This window comes from Gopherus evgoodei, chromosome 1, assembly GCF_007399415.2.
Source record: "Gopherus evgoodei ecotype Sinaloan lineage chromosome 1, rGopEvg1_v1.p, whole genome shotgun sequence".
Lineage (NCBI taxonomy): Eukaryota > Metazoa > Chordata > Testudines > Testudinidae > Gopherus > Gopherus evgoodei.
Window position 1 is genome coordinate 309,891,876 of NC_044322.1, and position 22,478 is coordinate 309,914,353.

At 41.4% G+C, this 22,478-nt stretch overlaps 1 protein-coding gene across 6 annotated transcripts in view; it reads right to left on the bottom strand.

Annotated features, from left to right (window-relative positions):
- The window catches only part of TMEM117 (transmembrane protein 117), a 464,204-nt gene that overhangs the window by 122,915 nt on the left and 318,811 nt on the right, over positions 1-22,478 (bottom strand). For all 6 annotated transcript variants that reach the window (XM_030548913.1, XM_030548912.1, XM_030548914.1 and 3 more), the window contains one exon: positions 5,936-6,033. In XM_030548913.1, the coding sequence (XP_030404773.1) occupies positions 5,936-6,033 (98 nt within the window). The remainder of the gene's footprint in view (positions 1-5,935; positions 6,034-22,478) is intronic.

Consider the following 22,478-nt stretch of genomic DNA (forward strand, 5'->3'; position numbering starts at 1 on the left):
TAGGGGGTGAGGCTGCGAGCTCCTGGGGAAGCGCAGCTGCAGAGACTGACCTGACTCAGTGCTCTGTGCTGTGCAGTGGCATGGCTGGCTCCAGCCAGGCAGTATGGCTGCCTGTCCTGGTGCTCTGGGTGGCACGGCTGTAGAGCTGCCAGCCACCGGTGCTCCAGGTGTGGTAAGGGGGCAGGGAGAAGAGGGGATTGGCTAGAGGGCAGGGGAGTTTGAGTGATGGTCAGGGGGTGGGGTGTGGATAGGGGTTGGGGCGGTCAGAGGGCAGGGAACAGGGGAGGGGTTGAATGGGGGCAAGGGGCCCAGGGGTGCAGTCAGGAATGAGAAGAGGGGTTGGATGGAGCGGCAGGGGGCAGTCAGGGGCAGGGGTTCTAGGGGCGGTCAGGAGACAGGGAACGGGGGGTTGGATGGGACAGGAGTCCTGGGGGTGCCGTCAGGGGGCAAGAAGCAGGAGGGGTTGCCCGCCTCTGTCTTACAGGATCAAACTCTTTCTCAGCTTTACAGTATGAAATTTATTTTGCTTTAGTATGTACAGTGGTGTACTTATACTATGAAGCTTTGTACTAGGGACAGTGTCAGATATTTATTAGATATTGCATGCAGCCACACTTTAATTTTTTTTCAGTCTGTGTGATCATATTACTGCCTGCATTGATAAAATACTGTCACTTATGGAGTTGTGTTAATTTCTGTTTGCTGGCAGTCCTGAAACAAAAACATTGTTCTGGTCAAACTGAAAGGTTGTTTTTTTTTTTAATTTCTGAAAAGTTTTAAAAGTAAAAAAATAAATAAATCCATTTTGGGTCAAATGAAGTGTTCCGTTTCCTTTCTGGGCATTTTTAAGCACTGTTAATAAGAACAGAAATGATGAGCTGGAGAAGGTGGTGGTGCCCGCCTTGTACACAATAGCTAGAATGTTCAGCTGGGTGGGGGGAGAGCCAGCTTCAAATCCCCACTCTGGAGCAGACTCAAACCCAGGTCTCCCCCTTCCCAGCTTTGAGTGCCCTAGTCCCCTGGCTATTGGCTATTTTAGGGTATGGTGCTTTCAGTTTCTTCTATTGAAACTGTTCCATTTTGTATAAAATACTTGAATAGTCATTGGGGCAGATTGAGAGAGAGAGAGAATGATCCTGTAGCCCCGGTGGTGAGGGTACTTGGGATGGATGGAACCTGGAGTCCTGTCCTGCTCTAATGACAGTCTCTAGTAATGCACAGATGGACATTACCTTATGTTATGGAATTACTAGATCATAAATCCTACCCAGAAATAAATAACCAATGTTGTTGTGGAAGTACAGCTTGGACCAATCAAATTTAAACCTTTACCAAACATCTTCTCACCCCCACCTTAGCTCCTCTCTCCCCAGAGAGCTTCCATCACCTCCCTTATTTACATGTGGAGTAATCAGTCACCCACCTGTCTCAGTGAATTGGCAGACCCCATTTAACACGTTCTGAGCAAGACCAACAGATGCTAGCAAGATGGAGTGCTAGAGATGCTTAATACTAGTCTGTTCAGGGAATTACTACTGACTGACACATGGACTGCAGTGAGGAAGATAAGTGATTTAGAACAGTGGCTCTCAATCTTTCCAGACAACTGTACAGACACCCCGTGGGTTACGCAAACCCTATTTATGCAAATTTCTAGCTTACGGAAAATATTCCATAAGCTAGAAACAGGAGGGCTTTTTTTGTTTGTTTTGGGGTTTTTTGGGATGGGGGTAATGGTCGTGTATATGTTTCTGATTTATGCAAAATTTGACTTAGGGAGTGTCTGTACCCCTTTCAGGAGCCTGATTTGTCTTGTGTACCCCTAAGTTACACCTCACATAAAAACTACTTGCTTACAAAATCAGACATAAAAATACAAAAGAGTTACAGAACACTTTTACCGAAAATTTGCTTACTTTCTCATTTTTACTCTATAGTTATAAAATCAGTCTATTGGAATTAAATATTGTAATTATATTTCAGTGCATAGTATATAGAGCAGTATAAACAAGTCATTGCCTCTAAGAAATTTTGTTTGTACTAACTTCGCTAGTGCTTTTTACGTACCTTGTTGTAAAACTAGATAAATATCTAGAAGAGTTGTGGTACCTTCTACGTACCCCTGACAGAAAACAACTGATTTAGAATGAAAAAAAGAGTTAATGAGTGAAGTAAATGGGGGGAGGGGAGCTGAATAACATAGGGTTCCTTGCTGTGTATTGGTGTGCACTTGTGTGATAACACAGTCTAGAAATCTTAACTTTAATAAAAGAGTTGTTTTGTCTGGGGCAGCATTTAATTTAGGCTGACAAAGCTATGAAATCTATTTAGTTCTTTTAAATGCGGTTCACAATGAAAATAACTAATTTTAAAAGCTGTCTTTTGAAACAAATACAAGAACTGCTTTCAAATCTGTAAAAGCAACGTAATGCTCCAGTAATGCATTTATTATTGTGACTACTGCAAAGCAAGAACTATTGAAATACAGCTGATCAGGTCATAGCCTCAATTAGGTACATCACAGAAAAACCATTTAAAAAGCTCACGCTTAATTTCCATTCTGGAGACAGGGCTATCAATCTCAGATAGAAACTCCTATATTTACATAGTAAGAAATCCCACAATGAACCATGTTTAACATAGTCTTTTTTAAACATAAAATAGATAGTCTCCTGTAGTAATTGAGTAATTTTTTCTTTGAATAAGCCATTTTTGACTCTTTTTGAGCTATATTCCTAACTTGTTGAATCAAATGAAGATGACATCTAGTTTAAAAAAAACAAAATGCTGAAATGTAAAGAAAATTAGATAGATATGACATGCAAAAAATATAAGGAAGTTAAATAGGTTCCAAAGTCAGGCACACAAATGTTAGGAAATGCCAGATTTACAATTGCCTGCGAGACCTTAATTTTTTCCCCTTGTGCGTCCATTCTATGCACTGAATGAGAGAAGGGACCTGTGGAAAAAACACTAAGTGATCATGACACTATGGACTATATCATAGTGAATATGCACAAAGGATGCCCATGAAGGGACACCTTGGAGGATTTGACTCTTATCAGCAATTTGCCTGTTCAAATATCCAGTTTGTTTGCACTATTTTTGTAATTGCACATGTACATCAGGTATTGAATAGCACACCTATTTTGTATTCAGTCCTAGGTTTCTGACATGTTTAAAATGTTACCATCTTTGTGATTTATCCCTTATTTTGAGTAACTAAACTATAGCGCACTGAACTGAAACAAATCCCAATTACGCAGATGTGCCATCTATATTTCTGTGGCATTTTCTACTTAGGATGTTCCTTTTGGACAGCTTACCAAAATGAACCCATTTATGTCACAAGTCCCTAAACAGAGCAAAGAAAGAAAGACTAATACTTCATATTACCACCCATAATTTTAGTTAGCCTTCCCTCTCCCTTTCTCCTCCTCATAAGAAAAAACACACGTCTACTGTTACTGTATGCCTGACACATACTATATAAATAATATTTCTATTTAATATGGAGTCTTGCCTAAGGTGATTTTATTTCATTGCCGATAGCTACAAATAAAAGAGTTTATGTCGCCCTTTGTGCTTCTGAGTCCTCACTGAAAACACTCTTTATTTTAAACATATTCATGAAAAGAAACTTTTTACTTAATCCATTTCTATTTTCAACTTTTTGTGGCAATTTTAGTGTGACTGTTATGCGAAAGCAAATATGGCTTTATACAATTTTGGCCTGTAAAAAATTCAGAACATCTTTTGTAAGAACACTGATTTTTTTTTATAGTGTTTGATTGCTCTCTGTGTCTTGCAGTGTTCTCTCTCGAAAATAAAATATCTTTACCATGGCACTTCTTACTTGTCCCCTAACTAGTCTCGGTATTTTCAATCTTTTCTCTAATGAAAGTCTCTTCATGACTAACTAGTCACTTCACCAGAAGCTCTCTATTTTATGAGACAGATTGGCTAGAATTTAATACCGTATTCCAGATGAAGGCATACCATTGATTTATGTCATGACTTGATTTTTTCTAGCCTGCTAGATGTGTATTTTAGCATTGTGTTTGCCTTTTTGACCACTCCCACCTCTGAAACAGAGGTTTTCATTGTGCTGCCCACAATGATGCTCAAGGTTTACTGTTTTTCCCTGAACATAGTAGATTTCAGGCACAGTATATATATATAACTGAGCCTGAAATCAACTATGTTCAGGGGAAAACAGTAAACCCTGAGCATAATATAATTATTATATATATAATTATTTCTTCCATTATATATTACCCTGCATTTGTGAACAAACAATTTCATTTGCAATTCTTCTGCCCATTGGCCTAGCATTCTTACATCCCACATAGTCTGCTCTAGTCTTGACAAGCCTAAATGATTTTATGTCATCTGCAATTTTTACCACATTACTGTGCAATCCTTCCTTCAGGTCATGGTTAAATACTAATTCTAGTTCAGAATTTTGGGGCACCGCATTTTTAGTTTGCAACATGACAAAAAAAAGACTATTTTATTCTTTCTGTTATCTCTTTCTTAGCCAATTTCTAATCTGCTTTATCTCTCCCTCCATGACTTATTAGTTTTCTTAATTGTCTCGTGTGAGGAACTTTGTCAAAGGCCTTTTGAAAATCCAAATACATTAGATCCACCAGTTCTCCTTCATCTACTATTTTCCTGATATGCTCAAAAGAGTTCTTATAGATCAGAGAGGGATTATTTTCCTTTAGAAAAGCTATGCTGGTTTCTTTTATCATATGTTAGTCTAAGGATTTTTTTTTTTATATTTTATTCATAATTATCATTTCAATCAGATTACCTGGTACTGAACTGCCAGTGGTTGTTCATTGCTAGAATCACTCCATCACTTAAAAAAAACAAACCAAAAAACAAAAAACAGGTACAACATTTATTAACCCTCAGTCCTCCAGTATACTTGATTTTAATGAGAGCTGCATATTTTTGTTAGCTTGACCCCTTCATTCTTAAGTTACTCCAGAACTCCTGGGTGTCTCCTCTTTTTGACACCTTCATTTCTTATGGTATCACATCTTTATTACCTGAAAAAAGGTAAATATCCCAGTATCCTCTCTGGTGAGGACTGATGCAAAGAAATCATATAGCTTCTCTACAACATAAATTCCTGAATTTCTCCCTTTATCCTTCGCTAGAATAACACTCACTGATATTCTCATAGGCTTCCTATATCTGAAGAATGTCTTATACTTTTTATATCTTTGACAATATGCTCTTCAAATTCCTTCTTAGATCATCGAGTTTCCATTTTTCATTCTATCTGCCATAATTTATATTTCTTGTTATTAGCATGATTTGGGCTGGGCTGGAATTAAATTTTGTGAAGCATACCTTTTGGTTCATATAACTCTTGTACCCTGTTATTTAGCCATACTGGTTTACTTCTTGTCTACTTTTTATATTCTTTCTCAAAAAAAATCTATGGGCCCAATCTGTTTTTGCATTCACATTCAATTGTGAATGCAAAATGTTATCACATTTAATTTAGATGTCTAGTTAACTTATATAAAGGGACAAACAGGTAATTAGACATCTTAATGTTATCCCACGTGCCAGCAATTTTGATCCTACACTTTTGTGCCCGCAACTGCCTGGACAAAAAACAGAAGCCAGGTTGAGGTAATTTTAAAATTTGGCTCATATGTCATATGACATTCTTATTAGAGGATGTGTATGCATATGCAGCATTGATTTAAATTGCCGTAAAGCTTTTTTATTCATATAAAAATTGTTTTAACAGACTGACAAATATTGTATGACATTTTGTTAGAAAATATAGCTTAAATCCTTTGCCAGTTTTATTCTTATCATGACATAGAGTGTTAGAAGGTACTTTGGCAGAGGTTTGGATGTCTATTCAAGGCTCACTTACAATAATTGGATTTTACTGTTTTCCTACCAGAATAAAATGATCCTAACATTTCCTTTCTTCCAGAAAGCTCTGGCAGACTTCCCCCAGTCAGGGTATGTCTTGTCCTGAAGCATCATATCAGTGACCTATAGAGGAAGAAGGAAAACATTTAGCTTTAAATCAGTGTCACAAAGTTTTAAACACAAATTTTTAGATTACAAAAGATTTTTCATTTCAGATCATTCTAATCAACATTCGTAACAACAGCTAAGCTGAAAATCTGAACACAGATATTATCTGCAGCTCTCTTATTCAAAACCTACATGAACTTTGGTTTGCCTTCTAGAACTGATATGTACGCCTTTCTGAGAGATGTGAGAAGGCTCATGCATTGCCAAAGATGCAGAGAGGATAGAAGCTAATCTAAATGAGCCAGTTACTTATGAAGATCTCGGAAAAAATGGATGTAGGTTACTTTCTTCATAGTCATATAAAGAAGGCAAACAATATGGTTCCAATCCAGCCAGGGAGGTAAGTCCAAGTTCTCTGAGCATAGTGTCGGGAGAATTTTGGCTATGAAATCTGAATTGTAGTCCAAGGTGTTGAAGTCAGTCAGGGAAGCTTGTGTAGTAAGGGCCATATGCTACCCTCGATCTGCTCTCAATCCCAGATGCCAAAGAGAAATGTGCACACAGAGTAAAGGCCATATATGACCCTAAAACCTGTGCTGTTCTCTTACATGGCATTTAAAAATTGAAATGCTTATTCTAATTTTCAGTACTCATATTTAAACAGACTATCTGTCAACTCTGCCTAGAGACCCATACACACATACTACTTTTGCATGATTTACAAAAAAAACTAAACTGAACTAAAGCAATGGATTTGGATATCCATGATCTTTGGGCGTGTTAAAAAGCCATATCCTTTTCTTCAGATTAACACTCTTATAAAGTATTGAAAAATTCAGTATAGTCATTTCATACACCATGCTATTTAGAAAATCCAATGGCGGGGAAAACATACACAAGTTTTTTTTAAAAAAAGGTCAGTGCACAGTACTTGCTGTGAAATGCAGTAAAACAAATGTTTGTCTGCCACTAGCATTACTACACTGTTTAAACTATTAGCTACTTTAATAAATATAAAAGTAACTCCTAAAGAGATTTCAACAGAACCTCCCCCTAGTTTTCTTCACTTCCAAATAGAACCCAGTTTTACAGAGATTTTTCTATTTTTATTTTCTTCTTGGTTTATTTTTGAAGCACGGAGTTGGTTTGGTTTGGGTTTTTTAATTTAATCAGCTAGCATGTGAATTAGTACTTTCATTCAAAGACATTTTATAGTATTTATCAAAGGGAACACAAACCCTATGTTTAAATCAGGGATCGGCAACCTTTGGCATGCATCACTTCCCGCAGCCCCCATTGGCCTGGACTGGCAAATCGCGGCCAGTGGGAGCTGTGATTGGCCGAACCTGCAGATGCTGCAGGTAAACAAACCATCCCAGCCTGCCAGCGGATTTCCCTGATGGGCCGCATGCCAAAGGTTGCCAATCCCTGTTTTAAATCAAAGCCACATATGAATCAACTTCATCTCCCAACTTTAGGGTTCTCAGACCTCAGGGGATGAAGGTGTTCAATACATTGCAGAACTGGGTCCTAAATGATGATGAAAACATTAAGCATATATGGTATATAAACAAATATGTACTCCAATGATTCTATTATTCTTAGCTTGAAGAATTGATTGTATCCTGAAATACTATTTCCTTTGGTAATTCCTTTCTCCGATCACCCATGTTAAAACCGCCAAAGTTAACTAAATAAATATTAGGATACGTATTTAATGCTTAAAAGGCCCCTCTTAAGATTTAATTAATTTCATTCAGCAATACTTTTCCAGTTCCAGGAAGATTCTGTACAGTAATAAATATTTGCAGGGAAACAGATGATTACCAGGTGGGTTTTATTCAATTTTCAAAATGTTTTCTCCAGAGTACTTTCTGGGAAGTACTTATTATATTTGCTAGAAGGAAGCAATCTGCAGCTGTGTGACTAGTTATTACAGCAGCGTGTTTTATAAGAATGGCATTCAAGTAAGTGACATTTGCTGAGGAAAATGGCAAGAAGAGGCAGGAAATGTTCATTCTGATATCAGACAGCTGGTCTTTTTCATCTCTTAGCTCCAGCATTTATTTTAAGTCTTATCATCAGATCAATGTCAGGTCACTTGCAGCTAAATTGGCAGAAGCAAAGACAGTCATTAAAGGGATGCATTCAATAAAGAAAAATCCAATTACCTTTTGCATTAGAGAAATCAAATTCATTTTCTGGTGGTGGTCAAGGACAGTCATTGTGGAAAATGGTGCATGGGAGGAAAGTACTCAGCTTTGTCACAGTATAAATAATTGTGTTTGGATAGGATCGATATAATAGCAACGAGTTGTTTTAACTTCCAGCAGCATTGGCAGAAAACAAAAATTCAACCTTTTTGTTTTCTACAAGTTAAAGAATTTATTTCTCTCTTCACATCTCAAAATCCAATGCACTGCCTGGCAAACATTCATCTCTATTAGCTCAGACTATCTGGAAAAATGCTGCATATACTGTGGAATAGATGTTCCATGATGTGCAATTCTCGCATTCTTCAATCATTGTATGTATCTTGTATAATCAAGATAAAATGGGAAAAGCCACCTGAAAAATATCCGTTACTTACTTACTTAATTTTGTATCTATTACTATGAGAGAACTAGGAATGTGATACTGTATTAACATTGTTTGCTTATACTGACTCAATTTAAAAATGTATGGCTTTTTATGCATAACTGTGTTCCTATGTTTCACTTAATGTTCCATTAGAAAAATGGGTTATAAAGGCTTACAAACTACAATTACGTGGTGTGCACAGTCAGATGCTTGTTCAGTGAAAAATAAAAATTGGCATTTCTTGTACCTCCTTGTCATAAACAGATAGCTAAGGGTTAATGTCTCTTTCACCTATAAAAGGGTTAACGAACAGTAACCTGAAACACCTGACCAGAGGACCAATCAGGAAACAAGACTTTTTCAAATCTGGGTGGAGGGAAGTTTTGGGTGTGAGTTCGTTGTTCTTTGTCTTGGGTCTGTGCCCTCTCGGCTCTGAGAGTGATTTTTCTATCTCCAGGCTTTCTAATCTTTTGTTTCCAAGTTGTAAGTACAAGGATAGTAAGACAATAGGTTTATATTGTTTTTTTGTATTTACATGTGTGTAGTTGCTGGAATGTGTTAAATTGTATTCTTTTTGGATAAGGCTGTTTATTCATTTTTTTTCCTTTAAGCAATTGACCCTGTATATTGTCACCTTAATACAGAGACCGTTTTATGTCCTTATTCTTTCTTTTTATATAAAGCTTTCTTTTTAAGACCTGTTTGAGTGTTTTTCACTGGTTAAGACTAATAAACGAAGGGAGGGGGAAAGTCTCTTTGTGTTAGATTTACTAAACCTGACTTTGCATACCCTCTGGGTGAGGGGGGAGAGAGGTTAGATCTCTCGGTACTTGTGTTTCAAGGACTTGAAGCAGGGAGGGTGGGATCCCTTTGTTTAGATTCACGGAGCTTGAATCTGTATATCTCTCCAGGAACCCAGGGAGGGAGCACCTGGAGGGGAAGAGGGAGAAGGGAAGTGGGTTATTTCCCTTTGTGGTGAGACTCAAGGAATCTGGGTCTGGGGGTCCCCTGGGAAGGTTTTGGGGAGACCACAGTGAGCTAGGCACTGTATAATTCCTGGCTGGTGGCAGCAATCACCAGGTCCAAGCTGGTAACTAAGCTTGGAGGTTTTCATGCTAACACCCATACTTTGGACGCTAAGGTGCAGATCTGGGAAGAAATGTTATGACAGCCTTATCGAACCACAAACTTCATTTTACAAGACATTAATATCAATATGACTGCACATTATCTAGGAGGGTAACCCAGCAATACTTTAGTGGCACATTTCTCTTTATCATTAGGTCAAATATGCAGAAATTCTTATGAGTCACAATGTTAGTTAAAGATTTAAAAATATTGATCGTCCATTGTGACATGGTACACTGCAACCATGTAAAAGCAAAAAAATGTTGATTTTAAGATGAACAGTTATGAAATACCACTACAAGATAATACAATTACCAGTAGAGAACATGTATAAAATGGGTATAATGATATTTTGTAAAGTGCTTTGAGATGCTCATATGAAAAGTGTTATAAGGAAGCTAATTATTTATTTATTCTTATCATTGCATCAATTTTTCATAAAACTGCCTTCGCCACTGGTCAAACCACTTCTTTCTTATTACATCACTTGCAGCAGACAGAGAAAATTATTGTGCAATTCTGCTTCTTAGAAGATATCTTGCAGGATTCTCACTTCTAGCTTAGTGTGAGATTGGCAGAACTTCCCTAGTTCTTAAGGTTTTTTGACCTTTGAGGGCTATGATAGCAAGGCAGTATTGCAAACCACACCCCCTGCTGAGTATAAATGCTGCTTTCTGAATATTCCAGTCTGTCCCTTTGACTGAGAGGAAGGTGAAGCTCCAAGAAGGAAAAATCTCAATTCAAAATGATCAACATAAGATCAAAACAGGTGCCTCAGAGAAAAAATGAAAAACCAAGGTGTGAACACAACTCAAAAGCTAACCTCCCAACTCTGAGGGGACAGAGGCAGGGGCAGAGAGAATCCTACAGATGCTTTCAAAGAAACAGCATAACAAATAACTGCAAACAGGAACCTTTCCAAATCTATGCTATAAGCTCAAGCTCACATTGTAAAGTCCAAATTCATTCTTCTTCTGATGTTTGACTTTATTAACAAAGAAAGCAACAATAAAATACCATAAGATTAGCTTGCTCCTTCTATCAGGTTTAACTGCTCTTACAGTTCTTCCCCCAGGGCTGCTCTGGCCACACCCTCCCAAGAAAGTCACTTCAAAGGTACAGTAGTGAGATCCTCAGTGAGTCACCAGGCCCACATAATCCTTTCACAGTAAAATCACCTAACAGGTGTTTCAGACTAACACTGACAGCCTGTTACAAACTGGCTAGCTGCAAATAAAACTCTAAACAAGGAAAACGGAGACTCTTTTGACCATTCCTTCAAAAATCTTCAAATCCCTTCCTGGGTAGAAACTAAAGCAGACATTCCCACATTGTAGCCCTTGGACCAATTGCTGGTAGTCTGTGGTGCTGGCTCATCATCTTTGTTTCCAGCTGCTAAACTGCATTTTAAAATAATTAAAATATATTAAATGCTTTCATAACAGCCCTTTTTCCATGCAAAGAATTGGAGTAGGTGTAAATTGGATGGAAAATGGACTATGAGACAATTTCTCTTATTAGGAAGTGAACTACCCTATGAACATGTTTGGAAATGCCTGAACTAGCAAACAATGAGCTAACTGGAGTTTCCTTCGGTATTTCATTCGTAGTAGTCATCACCAGGTCATCAAACCGGGTGAGGCGCACACCTCAGGAATTAAACAGTAACAGAGGATGGAATAATTGGAAGCCATGGTCCATCAGAACACTCTAGAATTACAAACACCTGATGGACTCTGAAATCTTTTCTACCTCTAATTAAGCACCGAGTAGCTTACGTTCTAACAAACAACACCACAGCAACATTTTATATCAACAAGTAAGGAGTGCTCATTCCCAACTACTTTGTCTAAAGGCTCTGGCTCTGTGGTAATAATGTCTGGGACATTGAGTGAATCCAATGGCTCTGCACCTGAAAGGACAGATAACATATTAATGAACACATTAAATCACAGACTATAAGGTCAGCATGAGTGATCTCTGATGCAGTAAGTAGTAGACTTATTGCTCAGAAAGAGGGTTCAATCAATATACCTCTTCATAACTAACAGCAATGAAAAATGCCCTCTATTCTCCTTCAGAGCAAGGACGGACAAAGATTTTTGTTACAGATCCATTCATATTAGATTGGAGCAGCAGATTTCAATGGTTTCCTTCTAATCCCATGGAAATCAGGGAGCTAGAACTTTCTCCACCTTGGGACTCTGAGGGTTTCCTTTGTCCTAATGGTACTTTTCCCTTTATCTGGCTTATGTACTCATATGCCCCCCAAAATGTAGCATCTGAACACCTCACAATCTTTAATGTAGCACCCCTCTAATGAAGGCAAGTGGTACAATCCCCACTTTACAGATAGGAAACTGAGGCACAGAGAGGCTAAGTGACTTGCTCAAAGTCACACAGGACATCTCTGGTCGAAAAGGGAATTGAACCCAGGTCTTCTATAGCCCAGGACTACATAATGTGTATGGGCCTATCCACTCTTTTTTCCTCCCAGTAACCTATTGAGGCTTGCCAAGAAGAGGCCAATTTCCGCTTGGTTTCAGCAGACTAGGCTTATCGTTTCTTTGAGTCACTTGTTATTCATTTCTGGGCTTTTTTGACTATTTAAGTAGCTTGTTGCTTGTTTTGGCTTTCCTTTGGGGGCTTTTCCAGAAGGTATGGCTGCTGCTTTTTTTTTTTTAATTGCCCTCCAGAAAGCGTGGTTGTCCCCTGGTTGCACAATCCCTCTCCCAACGCCAAAAGAAAGGGGATGGGAAGAAATCAGGATTTGGAGACTGACAGCCCCAGGGCCAATGCTCCAGGTCAGCCTGATTGACAGGGCAACAGCAGGGCAAGGAGGGAACCAGGAGCTTGGAACAAGTTCCTCTGCCTGTGAGTGTCGTTGTGAGATTGCTGCATGTACTTGCTTCTTGCATGACCTTCAGTGCCTACTTTCTCTCCATGGGCTACCTCCTATGTGCACTACTAGGTACAGGGGAACTGGGTGGTTGGTTTAGTATGGGGGGTTGTGGTTTGGTAGGGGGGACTGATAACAATAGGCTGGAAGGCTGCAGCAGCAGCAGACTGCCATTTGCCTGCCTTTGCTGGCTGCTAGTTCTGCAATGCTTGTGCTTTTTGTTTTTTGTTTGTTCTGTTTTTTTTTAATTATTATTAAATGCTCAGCTGTGCTCAGTGGTCTTTCTGTTGGTGCATCTCTGGTGGCGGTGTTTCACCTGCACTAGCAGGGGGAGGTGTATCAGGGGACCTGCGAGGGGCAGGGGCGAGGCAAGCTGTGGGGGTGTGTGGGGGAGGGGGCAGGGGGTGTCAAAGCTGGGTAGGGGGGCTGCAGCACAGCTGGGGCCATGGGGCTGTGGGGAGAGTGGAGTGGCACCATGCCACCGTTGTTGATCAGTGACTCTCAGGGCATTTCTGGTTTCATGATGCAGCACCGGGGGGTATCTTTTGGGCATCTGGTGGTATTATGACTGTTCCAGCAGCCAGCTGGTGGCACTGTGGATGCTGACCAGTGCTGACCAGAATGGGATTGGCTTGTTTTGGGCAGCTTGGGCTTGTTTTGAAAGGCACTGCAGCTTTATTATCTTGTGAGACTTGGCAACCATCCAGGTGTGTATTTATAGTCTGCCAATCAACATAGCACCTAGGAACCAAATACAAGAACTAGTCCCTGGAGGAAGGTTCCTACAGCATAAACTCAGAGTTCAGAGCCATATCCTTTATTGTCCTCCTTTACTGGCCACTTAACACCTCTCCACTCCTTTTTTTTTGGGGGGGTGGGGGGGTGGGAATCATGCATGAATAGGGATTGTATTTATGGCTTATTACAACAATCTATTTAACAGCCCCACACCCACACACACCTCCACTCAGTTTTTTTATTTTCTCCTCTCCCCTCTATGATTGGAGAGGAGTTAACTGGCCACTTGACCTTGAATGGTTTCTTGAAATATGTGCTAACTACTTATGCTAAACTATCTGTTCTACCTTGTATTTAGCTGTGCCACTCCGAGTACATTTCCCAAACCTGAGGAAGAGCCCCCTGTAAACTCTGAAGCTTCTCTCTCTCACCAACAGAAGTTGATCCAATAAAAGATATTACCTCACGCGTCCTGCCTCTCTAATATCCTGGGACCAGTTACCACAACACTGTATACAAGAGCTTAACAGAAATGTAGATAATATGCTGTGAATATTCTGCAAATAACTAGCTTCTAGCTACAAAGAGTAACCAGCAAATGGAAGCTGTCAGCAAAAAATAAACTGCAGCTACTTATGCAATAAAGTTTGCAACCTTTCCCAAGACTCTCTTCAGCATTGCCTTTATCACACAAGAGGGAATTAGACAACTAAATGAATTTCTGTTCAGATCACAAGCCTTTGCCAAATATCCTTTAAATTACGAATGTGCAACATTAATATTGTTTTTAATTACCCATGTGTATAGAAACTACAACCACAGTCAAAAAACAAAAGCCTTAACAGTTTAGAAATCCCTATATTAAGCAATATCTTATTACACTTCCGAAGAAATACTGCCCTTGGAGCAAAGGCAAACCCTCCGCATAAATCAGTCAATCCCACTTTTTAAAAGCTACTCTAATGTCTGACTTCTGGGAACAAAGGTGCTGCCTGGAAAGGTGCTTCCTCTGGTACTGTTCTTCACTCTTACTGAACATACCCAATAAGCTTGAGACTATTCTACTGTCACATGTACCCCAGTTGGTAAACTGACTCAGAATACTGGCATGTGAAAATGACAAACCACTTTCAATGTAAGACTCTTTATTTAAAAACAGTCCAGGCAAACAAGTAAGGCCTGTAAAACTGGCATTTGAGGCTTATACTACAGATAGGGGACCCTTGTGAGACAGCAAGAAAAAGCAGCTCCTGTGAGACTGCACCTGGAAGATTGCGCTTAGTTATCGGCATCCTTAAGAAAAAGGCACACAGATTGGAGGAATTCATTCTTTCTGTTCCTTTTCTCTGATTAGGGAGCTGAGGAGATTAATTGTTAAGCAAAGAGTGATTCCTCCATTAATGTCAACTTTTACCAATGGTTACCACACTACAGTACCTAAATATTGGATGCATTTCCTGTTCTAAACATAGCAATAATTGCCAACCCACAAAATATCATAAGACTTCCTTAAAAATCATGATGTTTTACAAAACAGTTTTTTTGAGGCTTTGTTTTATTTGCATTCTCTTTTTTGAGCCTTTAAGGTTCAGGTTTCTAGCTTTTCTCTGAAACCATGAAGTCCAGAAAATAATTTTTTTCTTTTAAATGGAAGCTCAGATTTTCACATATACACGTGAGATCAGGACCTGGGGCTTCAAGAAAAATACTGAAGACTCATAATAAAACCACAAGAGTCGGTGCTTTAGTGTAGACACTAGCTATGCTGATGAGGGGTTCTCCCACTAGTATAGGTAATCCACCTCCCTTTGAGCCAGTAGCTAGGTAGATGGAAAAATTCTTCCCCGACTGACATGCAGTTAAACTAACCTAATTTTCTAATGTAGACCAGGCCTTACTCTTATATGTGTAGAGGAAATATTGCAAGACTCAGGGGATTGTGGTTTGATAAAAAAAAAATGTAAATGTTAAAAAAAAATGTAAATGTTTCGGAACTATCAAGTTAGCATATTGCTAGCCCATGTAACCGTATGGCATATGACAATTACTTTTATCCGCCCTGTCCTCTTCCTTCGGATTCTTTTGTGAAGGTGAGTGGGTGGATGTCTGCACGTGTGCCCCCTTTCTTAAATTTTATTGTAAGCTCTTCAAGGAAGGCAGCATGTATACATGTGTTTGGTAACACCTAGCACACAGCATCTCCAATCGTGCGTACAACTGCAATACCAATAATAGTAATATATTAAAAAAACTTTGCCATGAAGTATCTAATGTTGCTGCATAAACAATGCACTTGACAGTAACCTTACAAAAATCAAGGAAATGAAAAGTTAAGCCATTTATCAGTCTGAATCCTGTGTTCTTCCAGCCGTAGGACTACAGTTTACCATTACAACTACTGTACACCACAAACCACACACTGCCATAGGCGCTGATTTCTCCTCTGCCCAGTGGGTGCTCGACCCCTGCCTGCCCCTGGTCCCACCCCTGCACTGCCTCTTCCCGCCCATGCACTGCCCTCACCCCAACCCATTCCATGCCTTCCCCAATGTCCCTGCCCCACCCCTGCCTTTTCTCACTCCAGCCCCATCCCCTTCCTGCCCCCATTCCACCCCTTCCCCCAAGTCCCTGCCCCTGCCCTGCCTCTTCTCTGCCTCCTCCCCTGAGCGTGCCACATCCCTGCTCCTCCCCCTCCCTCACGGAAAGTCCTACACACTGCCAAACAGCTGTTAGGTGGCGGGGGGAGGGGGCGGGAAGTGCTGGGAGGGAGGAAGAGGAGCGGGGATGCGGTGCACTCGGGGTAGGGAGAAGAAGCGAGGAGTGGGGAGCTTGGCTGCCGGTGGATCCAGAGCACCCATTAATTTTTCGCCCGGTGTGCTCCAGCCCTGGAGCACCCACAGAGTTGGTGCCTATGCACACTGCACTCTTAGGTCCCACCCCTCAGCTCACCCTGCTCCAAACATCCCTTTACCAAAGTATCCCCTGCCAATACTATTAGTTGTGGATGTTTGCCCTACTAGTTCAGAAAAGAGGGTGAAGGAACGGTGGTACCAGAACCACAAAAAATTCAAAGAGAATCAAAATTACCCTGGTGTGAAATTTCACATTGAGAAGCCACCTGCTTTTATAGACAACAAAGGAATGTATCCCTATTTTAAGCCCAGTTTAGAAAACAATCCTAACTATGTAGATGCTACTTAGCTTCCGAAATAAATCTATTTTCATATTACACTTTAACTTAAATTGGAAAATTTCTACATAAATCCCAAATCAGTGACTTCTCAGGGTTCCCCCCATGCTTCACACTGTCCATTGCCAGTTTGCAAACATTCATCATAGGGAATGGAAATAGTTGATACTGATGACATATGGAAAAGGGCAAGCAACACTAGCTCACTGCTACACAGCTACTGATCATTTGTTTGACATGTTCTTCTTCTATTGTCCATACACAAAGTCATATCAGCTCAACTAATGGTCGCTCATTAAAATGCATCTTTGCCTTATGTAGATTCATAGAATATGCTGTAATGCCAAACAACCCGTGCTTTCAGAAAACAAACAAAAGAGAATATCCCAGCATGAAGAGAGACCACCTTCCCACAAACAGAAAATGTGCCTCTGAAGACTTCAGATGCCACAATTTTTAAAATGTTGCACCACCAATATGGTGAAATGTCGATTTTTATCAGATTCTGTTTTGAACAATAATTTTCAACATTATGACTTCTCCAGTGTGAACAATTCCCAGGTCTAAGCCATCCTGTGTGCACAGCTGATATGGTACAATCTTTGCTCTACAGCTGGTCTTGTTTGTCATCTCAGCTTACTTGATTAAGCATTTTAATCAGTGTTTTGCATAGGACTGTGCACCTTCTGTTGAAAATAATGTTTGGCTGGTATTTAGTTGAAAACTTGTTGACGCCAACATTTTATCCAGGCATTTCCTTTTTCTCATTTCATCATTTTTAAGGGTTTAGGATCAATATTTTAAATGCTGCCTTTCCTTATATATAAAACAATAACAAAATATTCCCCAACCATTTTAAAATCCTGGACTAATGATGTTGCTGAGCAGCTTCTGATGCTGCTGGTAAGCTGTTTACATTTAGTATAATACCTTGGAGAATAGCAAGACTTGACTGTCTTCCTTTGCCTGTCTTAAGTTTTGACCTTCTTGCTTCTGAAACATACAAAAAATTATTTTTTTAGTGCTGAATTCATTTATTCTCACCTGACTCAATTGTTATATTATAACTTCTTGGAAATTCCATTTTTTAAAAAAAACCAAATGATTGCTAACCTTTCGTAACTTTTTTCCAAATATGTTGCACATGTCCATTGCACTCTTAGTGTGCGTGCACCTCATGCACAGTTGCTGGAAGTTTTTCCCTCAGTGGTACCCATTGGCATAGGTGCCAACTTCTGCTGGCACCGATGGGTGCTTGACCCCCCTCTGGCCCTAGCCCCACCCTGACTCCATCCTTGTCCTGCCCCTCCCACCCCCATTCCAACCCCTTCCCCAAAGTCCCAGCCCCGGCCCCACCTCTTCCACGCCTCCTCCTCTGAGCGCACCGTGCTCCTGCTCCTCCCCACTCCCTCCCAGAGCTTGTTATGCTGCAAAACAGCTGTTTTGCATGGAGAACAATATTTTGCAGTGTAACACTGTTTTGCAGCGGCAAGCGCTGGGAGGTAGGCGGAGAAGCGGGGATGCGGCACACTCAGGGGGGAGGCAAAGGTGAGATGGGGTGGGGGGTGGGGAGGGGATCCGGTGGGTGCAGAGCACCCACTAATTTTTCTCTATGGGTGCTCCAGGGCTGGAGCACCCACAGAGTCGGCGCCTATGCCCATTTGGGCAGCTTGAGAACCCTCTGCTGCTTTGTGTTGCTGACGTCTGTACAAAGGGCCCAGCAGACTCCAAACTCTCTCAGTTCCTTCTTTCTGGAAGTGCCAATGTAGAGGGGTCAGAGAGTGGATCGTGCAATGGACATGTGCAACGCATCTCAAGGAACAACATTCACAAAATATTAGTAACTGTTTTTAATTCTTCAAGTGATTTCACCTGTTCATACTACTCTTGGTGATGCCCAGGAAATAATATAGGCAGGAGGATTGGAGTGAACGTATACACAGACAGTAGGAAAGTTCAAGCAAATCATCATCATCTCTGGAGTACTGGGTGATGGCATAATGGGAGGATAATGTGTGCACCAATGACCAGGTTGCTGATTAAGGATCTGCACTAGGAATTCCATTGAGGATGCTTGCAACCTTGTGGAGTGAGCAATCAGCTTGTCTGGTGGTGAAATGCCTGCCGCATCATAACAAGCATGGATACAGGAAGTTATCCAAGATGAAATTCTCTGTGAGGAAAGTGTAGGACCTTTCATTCTGTCTATAGCCACAAACAGTTGGATGTCTGGCACAATGATTTGGTCCTGTCTAAGTAGAACACAAGTGCTCATCTAACACCCAATATCTGTAGCCATTGCTCATCCCTATTTGCATGTGGTTTGGGGTAAAAACAGGTAAGTAAATTGATAAAAATTTGAAACTACTTTAGAAAGAAAATTCAAATAAGGCAAAAGTATACCTTATCTTTAAATAAGACTGTGTATGGTAGTTTAGATGCAATGGTATGCAATTCAGAGACCTTTCTGGCCAGAGAGGACCTATGCCAGGTTCAGGTGGAGCAGCTGACCATGGTCTTGGGAGGTCAGATCTCAGTGCAATGGGAGTGAGATTGGAATTGCAACTGGGATGTCCAACAGAATGGAGAACCAGTATTGGCAGGGCCATGCTGGGGCTATTTATATAACCTGAGTATAGTCCCGCTTGATCTTTGGTAGCGCTCTGCATAGGAGGAGTGGGATTGTGGGAAAAGCTTTTCTGTCCAGAATAGCAGGGAGGTATCTGTGATTGAGCCTGGATTGTAGACTTGTTGGGGGGAGAATTGGTGACATTTTCTGTGGACTTGTTTGCAAATAGGTCTATCTGGGGAGTCCCCTTGTGCTGGAAAATGCGCCTGGCTACATCTGGATGAAGTGACCAACCATGATGACTTGAAAATGACCTGCTTAAGTGGTCTGCTAACTCGTTCTGCTCCCTTGAAGGTAAGAATCCTTGAGGTTGATTGAATGAGCTATGCAAAATTCCCACAGGTGAATTGTTTCCTGATAAAGGAGGGATGAGCAAGTTCCTCCCTTGGAGCTCCTATGCATGGCCATTGCCGAAGCCACGGACCTGGCAGCTGAGTCAGCCCCATCCAGAGCAGTCTGCAGTCAGGCCCTTGCTACAGCTGTCTCCTCCTCCACTAGGGAGGACAACTCCTGCCTAGCAAATTCTGGGAGCATGTCTTTAAATTTAGTGTGGCATCCCAAAGGTTAAAGTCATACCTGCACAAAAGTGCATGCTGGTTTCCAATCCTGAGCTGCAACCCCTCCATAGAATAAACTTTCCTATCAAACAGGTCTAATCTCTTTGAGTCTTTTGATTTTGGGGTTGCACCTGGATACCTTTGCCTGTCCCTCTCATTGGCAGCAGATATTACCAGTGACCCCGGGGGGGAGGGAGAATGGATGGGAGTAAGGGAACTCATAACCTTGGGCAGGTGCATAATACTTGTGCTCATCCCTGTTTGAAGATGGGCAGGGGAGAGGATATGGGGTCTCTCTCAGCCCCGTAACTGGGTCCATAATGGCCTAACTGGCACAGCCACTCTGGAAGGACCTACAGTGGCTAAAATATCGACTAGGCAGTGAGAAGATTCTTTTTCTTCCACCACTCGTACACCCTGACTTACAGCACCCTCTTTAAAAATTCTTGGTCTGCTTTACTGAACTCTGGGAGAGGCGACATGCCCCCTCCTAAGACTTTCTTATCCGGGGAGGAGGAAGAGGAGGCCAGTTTTGATCCGCAGGGTCCTGGTGAGCTGGCTCTTGATGTCCAGTAGTGGGCTCAGTACGAGAGTTATGATCGGGTGCTGCCCAGTGGGTAGGTGCTGCATGCCTTTCCAAAGTTAACAAATAGAAGTGCCCGGAACACACTTCAGAAACTGGGGAAGATCCCCATGGATTCCAAAAAGGTCACTGGACAGGCTTAGGCCCCCAGTGACCTGCAAGCCAACCATTCAATGGTACTCTTGTGACAGGATCCATGGAAGGGTAGAAACATCAGGGAGGGGTAGCGAGAGTGGCTTCAAGGATGAGAAATGTAGAACCTGACCTTTGATTTGGAAGAAGATGACTTTCCTTCTGCTGACCATGGAGATGCAGTTAAAGATGGTTTCAGCAATTGGTGCCAAGGTGCAGAGGCCCACAGACAAGTGAGCATTGTGGGTTTTCTTTTTTGATGATACCAAAGGGCAAGTTGTCAGGGGTACATGAGGCTGGCATGGTATCAAGCACTCCAGCAATTCTGTTGATTGCCCTACGTCTGATAGTGTCAACTCTTGTTGACAGTGATACCAGCACTGACAGGGTTAGGAGGTCCTTGGTAGCCACAAACTCCTCCAGAGTGGTCAGTACCGAGACAGCGTTGGTATGGTGTGGTGTTGCAGATATGTAAGGAGATCCTTCTGACTCTGGACTTGATGAAACCTACCTAGGTGCTGGAGTTAATGGTGCCATCTTCTGTGGTACTGAAGCAGAGGAGTATTTAGACTTAGGCCACACTCTACTCTTAACCCTGTGCCAACCAGACGTCAGTGCTAGGGATCTCTCCCTTTCATCAGTCTGCTTCTTAGGCACTGAGCATGGTGAATGGTGCTGGGACTCAGGGCTGGTAGGAGGTGCACTCCTTACTGAGGCAGAGGCTCTTGGTGCCAAGTCTGACTGACCTGTCTCAGATGGCGGTCTCAAGGTCACCTCCATGAGTAGAAATTTTGGCATTTCTTCATGATCTTTCTCCATGCGAGGCTTAAAGTCCCTGCAAATTTGGCAACACTCCCCAATATGAGCTTCTCTGAGGCACTTCAAGAAACTTGAGCGTGGGTCGCTCAAGGCAATAGCCTTATTGCCAGAAAGCAGGGCTTGTAGCTTGGTGACTGAGACATCCCTTGGGATTGGAATCAACCAAAAGCCTCAGACTGGTAAAAACCTGCTAACTAAACAAACACTAAATTATTTACAATAAAAGATAAGAGAACACAGTCCACTGACAGTACTTGCAAAAGCAAGAAGAGTAGTTCCAGAGACCACCTGTAAAAATAAACTGAGGGGGCTCAGGGGCAGTGGTGTCCTTTATACTGATGCTAGTGGTGCACAGCAGCCGAAGGTGCTCAAGCCACTGAGGGAAAAATTTCCAGTGACAGTGCATGGGGCGCACACACAGCAAGAGTGGAATGCACATGTGCAATCACTCAAAGAAGTATAAACCATTTGACTGGATTTCAGCTCTTCAACCTTGTATTTCTAGCACAAGACAGGACTGAACTACCATAACTCTGGAAGATTTGAGGCACTAGGAAATGTCATCTACACCAGTTAACTGCCAATGCTTTAGAGCCTTCTGGAATAGTCTCATTTTGTTCCTTGATAAATGGGAAGTAAAGACCTCCCCAGCCTAAATATAACCTATGTCCTAGATAAAAAGTTATAGGTCAGATGACTAAAATGGAACTCTTCAGAAATCCATTCCTTCCCAATCTGAGCAGAAGGCAGACAAGTAGGAAGCCTGTCAAACTATTGCTATGGTTTTCAAAGATGCTGAGCACCCATACCTCCCAAGGATGTCAATAGATTTGTAGGTACTCAGTACCTTTGAAAAATCAGGCCAAAGGCCCAGAGAGGCTAGGTTACAGGGATGTGATTTTGCTTTGCTATAAGTGTAATATTTACTGGATTTCTATTGGTGTAATAATAGTAAGGGAATGGCTGGCAAAGTCAAATATATTGAGCCTGCCTGCCTGGAGTCCTCTCTCACACACACTGCAGGCTCAAAGTTCAATAGCCATTGCAAGTCCCTGATGTTTAGTCAGCTCTAAGGACTTGCTCAGGAAAATACTGCAATGCTCTGCCCAGTCATTTTCTTCTCCCTGCACTCAGGATGGATACTTTGCGGAACCACTGAGCTGGTATCGATATTCTAGTATAGTAACAAGCAATCTATGAAGAGA